Raw genomic sequence first — 14,501 nt, forward strand, 5'->3', positions numbered from 1 at the left:
GACACCAAAAATATATCAAACTTAGTAACTTTTAACATACTGAATCAAACAGGTCCTATTTAAATAAAACATTTGTCTTTTACCGAATTAATTTATAACAACAGCACAAAGAAAGTTGAAAGTGAGGCCAAACAAACACAAACAAAAGGAAAAGAGCTCTGGTCACAAATAGAACAGCAGGGTCCAGCCCAAACAACTAAGAGACAATCATAGTGGCCCCAAATGAACAGAAACAAGGCATCTATTTGTTAGCAGCACTTCGTTTTATCAGGGTGTTGTGTTTGTAGTACTCGTCGTTAGTTCAGACACAGAGTTTGGGTTGTAGAAGAGACTCTTGGAGACATGTCTGCTCATGTTTATGTGGGAACTCCACAGAACCCGCCTCACGCTCTCGCTGACACCAGTCTAGCGGCAGAACCGGAGCTTTGAATGTAGCCTGGCTTCTGGTTCTGTCCGTTCTTGAAAGCTCAGCTCAGCTCTTATGAATAAAGGACCAAACCTGAAGCATGGCTCCCCATTCGCAGCTTTGCTGCTGCTGCTACATTTAACGTTAGCTTCAGCTGACAACAAGCTACTTTTCGTATTGAATGACGTGTATCTTTACGTATATGCCACTGATATGTCAGTTTGCCAGATAGAATACTAAACGAATAAACTTTTAAAAGCCATTTCGACTTACCACAACCTCTGGAATTTACCCTTGTTTTCTTCTTAAACCCCCAAATCCACTTTACTCATGGACCTCACAAAGCCCCTCCTCTCTTGTTTTTCATTGGCTGTGACCTCAAGGGAATACGTGCCGTATGCCTTGCTGATTGGTCTACGTTCGTGTCAATCAATTCTTGACACTAAAGACTTCCGTTACCAAAAGAAGTTCATGGAGCAGGGATACGCGCAGTGATTGGTTGATTCTTCCACAGTCGGGATGTAATTGGACGGTACTGTATTAATGTCTATGTTTATGAAGCACTGTTCGGCATGACATCACTGTATTGTTTACTAATATACTTTGATTAGTAGATCGTACTACAGCTGGACTGCGGAAAAATATTATAATCACTCACCTGTTATTAGCAATTCAAGATGAGATAATGTCATAATTAAGGCAACTTTATAGCAAATTCGTCAGGCTGTTGACTGTAGTTAAGTGTGATTTGTCCAAATTTTGATCATTTAAAAAACTTTGCACTGTACTATATTGGGATAATTTAAATTTTTATGTAATGAATGCACTGTTTACAAAGGGTTACAAACCTATCAAGTAATTCTCACTGCTTGAATATACTTTACTGTCCATTTGACATGTTTCATTTAAGAATAAAATCTAACATGATCCATAATCTCTATCTGTTTGCTATGATACAGAATTACACTGACCCAAGCCTACTGCACTCTCCGGTGGAGGAAAATAGGAATCACAAAAGCTATCTGTCTATATCTATCTATCCATCCATCCATCCATCCATCCCCGTTTTTCACTGATCAAGGATTCATCGGAACAACCTCAGTCCATGCATTATGCTTCACAATCGAGAGTACAGATCAGCTGTGCATGGATAATGCCTCCAAGCACCGCGAGATATTGCGAGACTTCGGTGGACGCGAGAAGACCTGTCGCCGTTTCTCTTCCTCCTCTCGGTTTGTTTTCGATCGTAAATCCCGGTGGGGGATCTTCCCGATATGCTAGGATCACTGACAGTCCGCATGGAAAGCTTCGGGCTGAGCTTCACATTGCATTACCGCCTGATTAAATCGACATAACCGGCTGACTGTGCTTTAAAAAACTAATAAAACGCAACCCTGTTGTCTGAGATTGTGTAATGTAGGCCGTGTGTCTGCTTGCGTTATCGTATATTCAGGTGAGCGGAGCGGCCTCTCCCAGCACCCATGCCATAGGTGCGCGTCCCGAGCAAGTCCAAATACGTGTCAGTAGTTTATTTTCCCGTTTTCTGGTTCATAAGTTCTGGGACTTTCTCCTCGTTTGCTGAAGCTACAGCAGCAGTGGCGGCGGCCTCTGTATGCAGCCCGAGCTCAATGGCGTCGGACACCAGCGACACGGAGGAGTTTTACGATGCGGCGGAGGATGTCAACTTCACTCCCTCACCTCATGCGTGAGTCATTTTAAATATAACAAAATGCATATTATTCTCAATGTGCCAGGTTTATGTCTGATGTCCGTCAGGTGAATGGAAAAATGAACCTGCGACTGTCAAAGCTGTCAACAGTTGCTCCATTGCTTGTTTAAAGATTTACTGATTTCGTACAGCCATATACCGTTTATTATGTGGATACATAAAGTCATGTGACTTTTGCACTAGCGAGCTCTCTACCTAGACAGTATTTTTTGACCGTTCGAGTCAGCTGAGTGCAGGGCCATAGCCAGGATTTTTCAAATACCGAGGTCATTTTTTCTAACCCCCCCCCCCCCCCCCCCCCCCCCCCCCACACCCCACACACACACACACACACCGGTGCGGTGGCTTCACTTTTATGACGTCATGAGCTATCCAGTTCTCTATTATAGATCAGTGGATTCTAATGACAAATGAAACTTAGCGCTTGACAGTGCTGAACAGTCTGCCACTGACACACACAGGCTCACCTTCTCTCCTACTCTTTCCCTGCCCTTCTGTTGTTGGCTTTTTAAGACTTAATTTAGTTTGATGCAAGTTCCTCTTCATGTCTGCATTTCGCTCAAGACCACACTACGATCGATGTACTAGCTTACGTGAAAAAACATACGGCTTTCCCGCCTCTCTGAATCTGTAGCCTAGGTAACGTGACGTCAAGTGCCGCTGCCTGCAAAGACAGATAGAGGCGGAGATTTCACCTGAGAGATTAGACGGAGAATGTGAATTTAATTGAGAGAAAATACAGACGACATATATGGATTCGGACACGGACCGGGTTCTGTGTTTGGCATTGATCATCACTGCTGGATTGACTAATTTGAAATTTCGGGAAAAAATACCGAGGACATGACCTCGGTGTCCTCAATGGTAGATACGGCACTGGCTGAGTGGTTTTGAACCATCGCCACAGTCTCGCCTTGACACGTAGCGTTCAGATGATGTTACTGTTATGTTGTTTTGGTGCTGTCACTTGAATCAAATGGGTTTAAATGCTTTTAAATCCTAAAAATAACTTTCTTAGTGTGTTCCTTTGAGGAAGGAAAGTCGTTAAGGTTGAGGTTTGGAATAATATAAGCATATCAGGTCTGGAAATGTGGGGGATGGAGTCCACTTCAAAATATAGAGTACTTTTATCCATGAAATAGCCTCCAAACACTATGCAAACTTCATACATAAATATAGTGGGATTGTCTGCATCTGTGGTTTAAAAATATGAAATATGTCCCCCCAGCGCTAGAGGTTATGTGCCTGATTTTAGGAGAAGTGTCGTCCAGTTTGCAATTTTCCCACTGTATTCAAGTACCATTCTCTTCTAATACAAACAGTTTATAAAATTACTGTCTTACATTTTGTCATCATGTATTTAGACCGAGACTTGTTTGACAGGCAGTGTTTTAGTCACAAACATGACCGCTATTTTCAGAAAAGGAGCCCGGATGACTCAGAAACCCAGTGACTCAAAGATTTGAAGATATGAAGGTTCAGAAAAGTAATTGCTCTTTTATGAAGAACGACTCTACTTGTTGTTAAGTATAGAAAAATCCACCCGTTCTTGTTATCACAGCATGACTGGGGTCAAAGGTGTGTGTGTGAGAGGAATGTTATTACAGTGTCTATCAGAAGGCTTTACTGAAGGCAAATTTTTAAAAATTTTGAGTTGCTGGATAAACGGTGTGTTATGAATGAGATTTAGGGGCTTGTCTGTTCATGAATGCTGTGTCAGGCAGGCCACACTAGCTAGTTTTAATTAGGCTCAGAAATCATGTAGACTCAGTGCTGGGAGGAGCCCTCACACCCACTGACTGTTTATGTACACACACAACTTTATTGATGTACACTAATTAGACTTAACTTGACTTAATCCAGTGCTGAAGCAAATGAAGACTCAAAATCCACACGTTTTGAACAAATATGTGGGCATAGGCCTATGTGCCAAAATGGAGCTAATTATTATTTATTCTTTTACTCCTTATAGGTCACCGGCAAAGTTTGAACTTCCTCAGCCTGGGGTAAGGGTTTCCTGTTATTTACACAAATGTTTTTATTTGGGCAGTACAAAGTGAAAATGTGATAAAAAATTAGTGAAAATTTACTAAGCAAATGGAAAGGAATTTAGCAACATTTTCCCATGGGTGGTTCCAGACAGAATCCGCTGATTTGATTGCCATTGGTAAATTGTGTTAAGTGTAATTAAATGCACTACAACCTTATTGGTAGCTGAAAATAATAATAACTTGAGCTAAAGCATGCATTAAATGAACATGGAAAGGGGTAGGGGGTTCATATGGTCAGATTCCGTGTTGGCCAGTGTATGGGTTTGTTTGAGGCATGTGTCTTAGTTGGTTGATAGCTCTAACCTTTTAGAGAAGTGCTTTAGTCACATGAGTGCAGGATGGAAAGATGATCAGAGGTTGATGGTAGAATTTGAGGTTTTGCTCTAGTTCTGTTTAATTATTTAAATAAAACAGATTCTGCCAAATGAACCAGGGCTCAACTGCTGTTGAAGTATTTTTAAAGGGGTGTTTTTTTTCTAGGCTTGATTGTGTTTATGGGGTGCAGTCTAACGTGTGTTAATGCTTCATATTTAAAAAAGGCATTATTTTTCACATAATTTACCTTTATTCTACACCACTCTCTCCCTTCTCCTATAAACGCGCTGATCATTTCCTGCTTTTATGAAATACGCAATGGGCTCAGATTGGTTAGCTGGTCCAGTGTGTAGTGATTGGCTAAACCACCTCTAGTGTGCATCTAAACGTCCCGCCCCTCAGCTCAGCAACATGTGCTCCGGTTGTATTGTAAACAATGGCATTGTATATATTGCTTATCAATTTGAGCCCGACTGAGACCCAGAGAATATTCGTGAAGAGGATCATGCAGAACCTGTGCAACTACGGCTCTTAATGGTAGGTTTTTTGTTTGTTGTTGTCTCATACTTTTAGATACGCTGTTATTTGTAAATGCTACTGCTTCTGTTAGCATTTAATATACGGTTTTATCCTGATTAAAGCTTTAATACAGTACGGCAACCGCACACGTGTCCATGTATAACACTTCTCACAGCTATGTGAAAATAAGTGTATAAATGGAACATTTCATTGTTGGAGCTGAGCTGATGATCTGAAAGAGAGAGAGATGCAGAGCAGAGAGATGCGAGCTATAGTATTGAGAACCTCTGTTTTAGAACATTGATGTTGAAACTTGTGAATCCATTAGAATCGTTAAAAGACAGAATTGCGATTCATATATATGAATAGATTTTTACGTGCACCCCTAGTTTTCTCTTCCTCTTCTCTAAAGCAGCACAACATGGCTTCGCCCCCCTTTGCTGCATGGTCCCAGGGGCGGGGGTTTATCTGGGTTCGTGACATAACGAACCTGAGAAGTAGCTCATTGTAGTCCCTACAAGCCGTTTTTGTAGGCATTAAACTGCCAGAATTTTAAAAGACAGTATCTCTATTTGCATTGAACTTTCAGCACCGCAACTTTGCAGATACTGTTTATACTCAAACAGCAACATTACACACTAAAATTAAAAAAGTGAAATCGCTATCAACCAACCCTTTAAAGAACTTTTTGAGAATTCTGGAACTCCATTTGAATTTGTAAGGACCCTTGACATTTGACTTGATTTTTTTTGTATAAATAACTGACAGGAAGCTTTATATTTAAGAATTGGGTGGTTTTTCATCTGTTGCTTTTGATTGCCTGTAGAGTCCTGTGCAGAATGTGGTACATGAAGTCGCCTCTGGATTGGCTCAGCCTGAATCCCGCCATGACGATTCTCTTCAGGTTTGGCCATGATAAAGCTTTGCAGTTCTTACTTGCCGCTTTTATTCTTTGTATCTAGTCTCTCTTTTTATTTTCTCTTCGTTTTACTTATAAGTAATTATAACAGAAGCATTCTGTGCTCTCTAGTGTATGTTTGCAGTTGGAAAACTGTTTATTTCTCTTAAGTGATCTCAATTTGCTGTCTAATCATGCTTTATTAGGGTAGAAAAATAAGTAGCTTGTTAAATAAACTTTCAAAAGAAAAGGGAAATCCTTGCATCAAAACATACTCAGTATTTTGTGCCAGTAAACAAAAATCAATGTGGGGTGTATGTGTTTGAAACTCTCCTGATAATTCTGCTCCTCCTGAGTGCGTATTGCAAGTTGGCTGGATGCCAAAGTCTTCTTGATCGATAAATGTGAACCCTGAGCTCTCTTTAGACATCAATCATTATTGATGTTGTAGGGAAACACTATAAGATTAGATGCCTAGTGTAAACAAAGCTTTTGTTTTGATGAACAATTGCATTCTTCATGAATGCTAAAGTACAATTTTCTGACTGTCCCTCTTTCTGATTGTTCTTTCCAGATCATTGACAGTATTATAGAAGAGAGTCAGAAAAGTGGAGTGGAAGATCAGTTGTTGAGAGGAAAGGAGGTCTGTGCGGCCACATCTGAAGGGGAGAGGGCAGGAGCAGAAGACTACAATGTTAAAGAGAACCTGGTTCCTGAGGGCATCCTGGTGCCTCCAGAGGATCCTGATGTAACACCACATGAGTCGGGTTGCACTGAGCAGTTGCCTGATGTAAGGCCCAAGGAAGTGAGGTCACAGGACATTCTGGACAGAGCTCCGGATGTGGCTGGTCCTGCCCAAGCAGGTCAGGACCAGGCTATGCCACCCCCTCCTGACATTACAAGCGCTTTGGGTCAACCATCGCTACCCGCGCCCCTGCCTTGTGCAGAAACGGCTGATATTCTTGAACAGGTCTCTATGAGTGATGGAGATGGCCCTGGCCCTTCCAAACCTCCCAGACAGTTTACAGTGGAGCCAGATATTGTAGCTAGCACCAAGAAGCAACGTCCCTCAAGGCCACCTCCAAGGCCGCCTCCCCCATCACGGCCCAGCTTTTCTGATAAAAAATCCCAGGAAGTGATGCGACCAGCAGGGCTAGAAGGTAAGAGTTTTTAAATATTGATGGTTTAACAACTAAAAATGCCACTCTATCTATGGCAGTTAACACTTCTTGTTGGTATAAAATTAAATGTGAAATATTAACTAATTAATGACTAAACTAAAGTGATAACATTCTCTATGATTGGTCAGTCTCTGTAGAGCCAGCGGACGAGCTGTGTGGATTGGTCAGCCCAAACGCCACATTACGATGTATTGCTAAAGAACTCCAGCACTCACTGGACCTCGCTAGCGCCACTAGTGGTGATAAAGTGGTCACTGCACAGGTTCCCATTTAATTACAGCCATTTTAAATAATATAAATATTCAGATTTCTAATGAATATTTGACATTGTACATTTCTGTCTATTCTTTTGTATAAGCAGGAAAACGATGAGCAAACGTCAAGTCTTACTGGAAGCGAGACTGCTGGACCGCAAAGACCAAGGTCTAACTCGGGAAGAGAGCTTACAGATGAGGTAATGTTTGTGCGCACAAACTTGCATTCATGTGCACCTATGTTGCAAGATGAGCATAAGAATAGAGTGCTGCAGGGATGATGTAGTTTTGTAGGTCAACCTAGAAGTTCACACTGGTTCCCTCAACAAAAAGTCAATAGGACTTTTCTATTAGCTTTTGGATGATATTTTTATGTTGTAGAATAAAACTTGTCATTTCACCAAAACCCCATTGACTTCCAGATGAAGGAACTGTACTAGCTTCTGGATTATAGGACACATTCCTGCAGCATTCTGTGAACTAATACCTGAGAGGGACATATTCTAAACTTTATTAGCATAACGATATTAATATGGTTAGGTCACCCAGTAGTTGTAACTGATTAGCTGAAAAGCAGGTATGTGAGTGATAACTACATTAGGAGGGCGACTGTACCGTCATTCATTTGGGAAAGGCTTTTGCTTGGTTGTATTTTACATGGTCTGCTGCAGTTTTCTGTCTCTGTGATGTAATGAATCTATTATAATGATTTATCACTCAAGGCAGTAATCCGTGTGTGTTTGTTATGCAGGAGATTCTTGCAAGCGTGATGATCAAGAATCTGGACACTGGTGAGGAGATCCCTTTAATCCAGGCAGAAGAGAAACTCCCGACTGGAATCAACCCGCTCACACTGCACATCATGAGGAGAACCAAGGAGTATATCTCGTAAGAACCACCAACTGTTCACTTGAATCTAAGATGTAGATACATAAGTTCTCTGATTTGGCTCCATGAAAACATGGACAAATTTTCAAGACGTCATGGTGCCTTAGATGTCCTACTGTATCCTATAATCCACAATCTATCACAGAGTTTTGGAACTCGTCTGAGCTGATTTTACATTTCATGTGTAATATCAAGGATCATTTTCCTTTTATGACACTCTGCTTGTGCTGATGTGGTGGGGCCCTCAGGCAGCAGAATCGAATCCTATCAGTAATCCGCTACACTCTCATCTGCCCTCATTTTATCAGCCAGAATGAAACCTACAGACTGTTTTTCTCTTTAGAAGGGAGAAGGCATGTAATCTCTTCTCCTTTTCCGCTCTCGTCTGATTTGAAACCACTTGAACACAAGTGGAACATTTTGGCAAGAAGTGCTTCATAATGCTGAGCTGATAACAGTTTTGTAGTTTCTGTTAGTGTGAAACAGTTGGGTAGCTGGATCTGGTCCTGGATCAGTGTTTCTAATTTCTCATTTTACATCAGGATTAAATGCAACCTAATTTTGAAAGCTAGCAGCTCTGAACGCTTTAGGGTGGGATCTCTCACTTTTTTTTTTTTTTTTGGCAGAAATGATGCGGCACAGTCGGATGATGATGAAAAGTCCCAGCCTACACTTACAGACACTGATGGAGGCAAACTGAAACAGAGAACGTAAGAGATGGATGTTTATTTATAACTGTAGTCATAGTTTTGAGTAAAAATACACAATTAAGAGAAAATAAAATGTACTTTAGTGTTTAAAAGTTTGAGGTCAATATGAAGTATGTTCACAAAGGCTGCATTTATTTGATCAAAAATACAGTAAAACGGTAATATTGTGAAATTATTTTTATGATCTAAAATAACCATTTTCTATTTTATTGTATTTTAAAATGCAATTTATTCCTGTAATGGCAAAACTGAATTTTTAGCAGACATTACTCCAGTCTTCAGTGTCACACGATCCTTCAGAAATCATTTTAATACAAATGCATTGATTTCTTTAAAAATATTACAAACCTTTGAATGGTAGTGTAATTATGACCAAATAAAAAGCATATATCTTGAAGGACCACCTATCTTCTTTATTCACTCAGTACACAGCTAAAAAAGTTTCTGGGCAAGTCTGTGAAGAGGGCAAAGCACTTGGCAGAGGAATATGGAGAGAAAGCCGTAAATAAAGTCAAAAGCGTTCGGGATGAAGTGTTCCACACAGACCAGGATGACCCATCCTCCAGTGATGATGAGGGGATGCCGTACACCCGACCAGTCAAGTTTAAAGCTGCTCACAGCTTCAAAGGGCCCTTTGACTTTGACCAAATCAAAGTAGTGCAGGACCTGAGTGGAGAACACATGGTGAGGAGAGCGTGTGTGACCTTTAATGTGAACTTTAGCATGTTTTGTGATCTGTGATGTAGTTAGTTAATTATTCAGTGATTTGACCACTCCTCCTTCCCCTGTGTCTCTCTCAGGGTGCCGTCTGGACAATGAAATTCTCTCATTGTGGGCGGCTGTTGGCTACAGCAGGGCAGGATAATGTGGTTCGGATCTGGGTCCTAAAAAATGCCTATGACTATTTCAACAACATGAGAATAAAATATAACACAGAAGGTAACCACACACACATACACACACATGCAGATTTCTGTGTCTATTCATAACATCCTGTAACTTTCACATAGTTCTTATACAGTGGCCCAAAAAGTATTTGAACGCTTTCTGGTTGTCAGATCTGTTGAATGGACCTGTTCATAATGAAATGAATTACTAGAGTTAGATTTACATTTAAAAATGAATCACCACTTGTCTTACTGTGTAGTTTAGCCCAAGGTTAAGCTTGATTTTTGTCTAGGAAGTAAATACTGAAAATCAATAAAAGCGAATAACTTTCAAAGCACAGCACTATTGTTCGCTGCCCATGTAGAATGTATGCAAATCAACCAGCTCTGTTTTAAAACCTAGTGAGATCTTAAGCGTCTTGAAGCCTTATAAGTGTCCAGAATTGGTGCTCTCTACATAGGCAGGACAAGTAGCGCACTGCATGTAGTGCTTGCAATTGATTTCAGTAAAGTTTGGTGTTAGCTTGTTGCTAAGCTAAAGGTGTGATTCTCTAATAATCCAACAAAACTATATTGAGTAAATATCTGTAATTACTTTTTGTGCTGGGTTTCCTTTAAAAAAAAAACAAAATTCTTATCTTGCAGGGCGTGTGTCACCATCTCCCTCTCAGGAGAGTCTTTGTTCCTCAAAATCAGATACTGAGGGAGGGGTAAGGCTTTTTTTTTATTTTAGGTTTCTCTGTTTTCTCTTCCTGTTCTTTATTTTGTATTTCATGCTTATAAGTGATTATTTAAAGCTCTATGATATTGGTCTCTCCTGCTTCCTCTCGCTCAGTTTGGTGCTGCAGTGGAAGATGCAGACACTGAGGACAGAAACGTGCCATTCCGGCAAGTTCCATTCTGCAAGTACAAGGGTCACACTGCTGACCTGCTGGATCTGTCCTGGTCGAAGGTGAGAGGTTACGGTCATCAGTGCTCTAGTGAACCACTTAAGTGTGGAAAACATTTGAAGTTCACAGTATAATGAAGATGAATTGGACATAATTATACAGCTTCTTTTCTGAGTAGAACTACTTCCTGTTGTCATCATCAATGGATAAGACGGTTCGTTTGTGGCACATCTCCAGGAGGGAGTGTCTCTGCTGTTTTCAGCATATAGACTTTGTTACAGCCATCGCATTTCATCCCAGGGTAAGTGTGCTTCTCGTGTACTCTGGTTTCCACTACTGTTTGGGGTTGCCAGATTTACTAACAGCTTGTGCTAGCGCAAACCGTCTTTTGGCATTAAAATAGCACTGTAAGGATTTACTAAAGCTGCGCAGTGAAGAATTAGTGCTGAAAAGGCGTGGACACCGTTATTTTTGCGACTGACTTTATTGAATATGCATTTGTAGGAGTTTCCCAGGCGCAAAATTATGGGAGGAGAGTATTAAAATCAATCACGCAACGCGATTTACTAACGTTTGCAGTCGTCAAATGACTGGTATTTGCGCCATTATTTAACGCCAAAAAAAGAAACGTCTTAAAGTAGGTGGTAATTTGCACTGCTTTTGGTAGATTGCGTTGGTAATTATGGAAATGATCTGGCTATGTCTGTGTTCTTTAATGTGCACATTGTTAGTAAATCACCTGCAGAATTTTCCCCTCCCATCGGCGCTTTTATGGAATTGCACTCTAACACTGATTTGCCGTTTAGTAAATCTGACCCTTAGTTAAATATTATTAGAAAGGGTTTTTTAAAATGTAATTTATTCCTTTGATGGCAAAGCTGAATTTTCAGCAGCCATTACTCCAGTCTTCAGTGTCACATGATCCTTCAGAAATCATTCTAATATGCTGATTTGGTGCTCAAGAAACATTTCTTATTATTATCAATGTTGAAAAAAATTTGTGCTGCTTAATATCTATGTGGAAGCATGATGCATTTCTTCAGAAGCCTTTGATAAACAGACAGTTCAAATAAATACCTTTATTTCAAAATCAGATACTATATAAATGTATTTACTGTCAGTTATAATTAGTTTGTGTTCTTGCTAAATAAAACTATGAATTTCTTTTTAAAAAATCTAATTGACCCCAAACATTTGAATTGTGGTGTATGTGTCTACTATGATTTGAAAGTTTGTGTTTTAATAGCTGTGTTTTTCTCTCAGGATGACAGGTATTTTTTGAGTGGTTCTTTGGACGGAAAGTTGCGGTTATGGAATATTCCAGATAAGAAAGTGGCATTGTGGAATGAGGTGGACGGACAGACACGTCTGATAACAGCAGCTAACTTCTGCCAGAATGGAAAATATGCAGTTATTGGCACCTACGATGGGCGGTGCATTTTCTATGACACAGAGGTGAGTGTTTGTTCTTGTAAGAATTAGATGGGAACAATGATTTTCAATAGGATCAACAATAGGATTCTGAAAACCCTAAATAGTCCATTATTAATCACTTACTCCTTTCATCGTGTTCTGATTAGCGCCTTAAATATCACACCCAAATCCATGTCCGCTCCACTAGAGGCAGGAATCGTGTGGGCCGCAAAATCACCGGTATTGAGCCGCTGCCAGGAGAAAACAAGGTAAGAGGAAAGAGACTGAAAATAGAAAAAGACCACAGCTAGACTTCAAACACTGTTTATTTACTTAAGTATAACATGAATAATGAAGTTTTTATTCATGTCAATGTGATAAAACTTGACACAATCGTTCAGTCTCAACTAATGCTAACTTCCTTTTTCACTGCAGATCTTGGTGACGTCAAACGACTCTCGCATTCGCCTGTATGACCTCAGAGATTTGTCTCTGTCTATGAAGTACAAAGGCTACGTGAACAGCAGCAGTCAGATCAAAGCCAGCTTCAGGTGAGAAGAGCAAGTCTGAATGATACACAGCCCAGATATGTCCATCTCTGATCATACAACGTTGGAAAATATGAGTGAATCTCAAGGATCTCGTCTTGTTCTTGTAGTCACGACTACTCTTTCATTGTGAGCGGCTCAGAGGACAAGTATGTGTACATTTGGAGCACATACCACGACCTGAGCAAATTCACCTCGGTACGGAGAGACCGCAATGACTTCTGGGAAGGGATCAAAGGTAATGATGGAACAGAAACGAATCATATATATATATATATACGAGCAGCGGCAGTTAAACAGACAAAAATATTCCAGGAATTATTTGTTTTGGCAGCCTGTCAAATAGTAAATGTCTGGAATGTTTGACTAACTGAAGGTTGTACAGCTGCCATGTTCAAAACATGGTCATGATCATTAGGGCTGCATGATTAGTCAAAATCAAAAGGTAAATGTGATATGGCTGAGTGTGATTATCAAATCGAAAGACTGCAATTTATTTAAATATATGTGCAGAGTAATGAGCAAATGAGCAGCTCATGATTTGATGCTTTCCTTCTCTGTGCAACATGGTCTGGAGCAAATGCTGTTCCACACTCATTCATCTTTGCATTTGGGTCTTTTGCATCATCTTCATAAACTTGTAATGATACACTCCTATAAACCAGCTGTTGTCAACCTGGTGTGGGAGTAGTGTTGTTTTTTATTTTTTTTATCACATTTACATTTTTTTCCCCCAATAGTGAAGTTCTAACAAACATTACTGCATGTACTTTTAGGGTCTTAAATTACATGTGCTTTCTGCTTTGTAGCCCATAATGCCGTAGTTACTTCAGCCATTTTTGCTCCGCATCCGGATCTCATCATACCTCAGGCAGGGACAGAGAAGCCAGACTCTGACTGTAAAAGTGACAGCACAGACGACTCTGAGACCATCCCATCAGGTACGAACTGGAAATAGCATTGTGAGATCACAAAAGTGCACTAAACAAAAATAACCCATTCTTCTTCTTTTCCTCAGGGGCCCTGAAAACAGACCACTCTGAAGTTTTGCTCTCTGCGGATTTCACTGGAGCCATTAAAGTTTTTGTCAATGTTAAGAAATACTGAGTGCTTGTGCTGAATATGACACCCAGCAAGTATATAGAATTAATTTAAAAGCTCCTCTCAGCTTTCAGACAGAGATAAAACAAAATCAGTACCACTTTACACCTAACTGAGCCCCCCCATTCATTGACCAATCAGCTGCTGGAGAGTGCTTTGGGAGGTGGAGATTATAAGCCCCGCCTTGTACGCAGAGAACAGGGACCCAGGAAGTTGGAAGGCGGGGATGGTTGAGAGCCGGGACAAACGACATTACAGCTATACACCTCTTTCTTTACCTTCCTTTCTTTTTAATTTGATATCATTTGAAGAGGTATTGTTACTGTATGTACAAAAAAGGGCTTTAATTTGCATAGAGCAATGATGCCATTTTAATGGATGAGTGAAACTGCAAGCCTGTATGGAGACAGAATTGACATGGGAGACAGGAACACACACACACAGACTTGAATTTCCCCCTGCACACTTTAACCCCAAAGTCAATGTTTCTGGAAAACACAAAATCTCACATTTTCAACATGAGCACTAACTGAACTCATTTCAATTTAAGAATCTTTGTCAGTGTTGTTTTATGTTGTAAAAAATAATGGAACCTGATTTTTTATGTGTATGATTCCAGAAATAATAAAAAAAAATGATATAAAGATTTTCCCTGTGTGATTTGCATGCATGCAAGCAATAAAATATTTTTCACTGCTATGTCTGAGCAAA

At 40.2% G+C, this 14,501-nt stretch overlaps 2 protein-coding genes across 5 annotated transcripts in view; one reads left to right on the top strand and one right to left on the bottom strand.

Moving 5' to 3' along the window:
• LOC306871388 (kelch-like protein 13) overlaps window positions 1-764 on the bottom strand; it is a gene marked incomplete at its 5' end in the record, with an annotated part of 55,165 nt that extends 54,401 nt beyond the window's left edge. Inside the window, one exon of one of the 4 annotated variants that reach the window (XM_079419262.1) lies at window positions 680-764. The remainder of the gene's footprint in view (window positions 1-679) is intronic. The other 3 variants (XM_079419258.1, XM_079419261.1, XM_079419259.1) reach the window with 3 other exon arrangements.
• An 817-nt stretch (window positions 765-1,581) lies between these two features.
• LOC306871465 (WD repeat-containing protein 44-like) lies at window positions 1,582-14,439 on the top strand. The gene is made up of 19 exons (XM_079419419.1): window positions 1,582-2,111; window positions 4,108-4,141; window positions 5,847-5,924; window positions 6,493-7,078; window positions 7,228-7,361; window positions 7,461-7,553; window positions 8,105-8,241; window positions 8,868-8,951; window positions 9,377-9,635; window positions 9,752-9,890; window positions 10,484-10,548; window positions 10,674-10,790; window positions 10,907-11,029; window positions 11,992-12,183; window positions 12,309-12,410; window positions 12,577-12,692; window positions 12,800-12,927; window positions 13,499-13,630; window positions 13,708-14,439. The coding sequence occupies exons 1-19, from the start codon at window positions 2,035-2,037 to the stop codon at window positions 13,794-13,796; spliced, it is 2,685 nt and encodes an 894-aa protein (XP_079275545.1). The 5' UTR covers window positions 1,582-2,034; the 3' UTR covers window positions 13,797-14,439.
• Window positions 14,440-14,501: the final 62 nt, after the last annotated feature.

This window comes from Barbus barbus (genome assembly GCF_936440315.1).
Source record: "Barbus barbus genome assembly, chromosome: 6".
Taxonomy (NCBI): domain Eukaryota; kingdom Metazoa; phylum Chordata; class Actinopteri; order Cypriniformes; family Cyprinidae; genus Barbus; species Barbus barbus.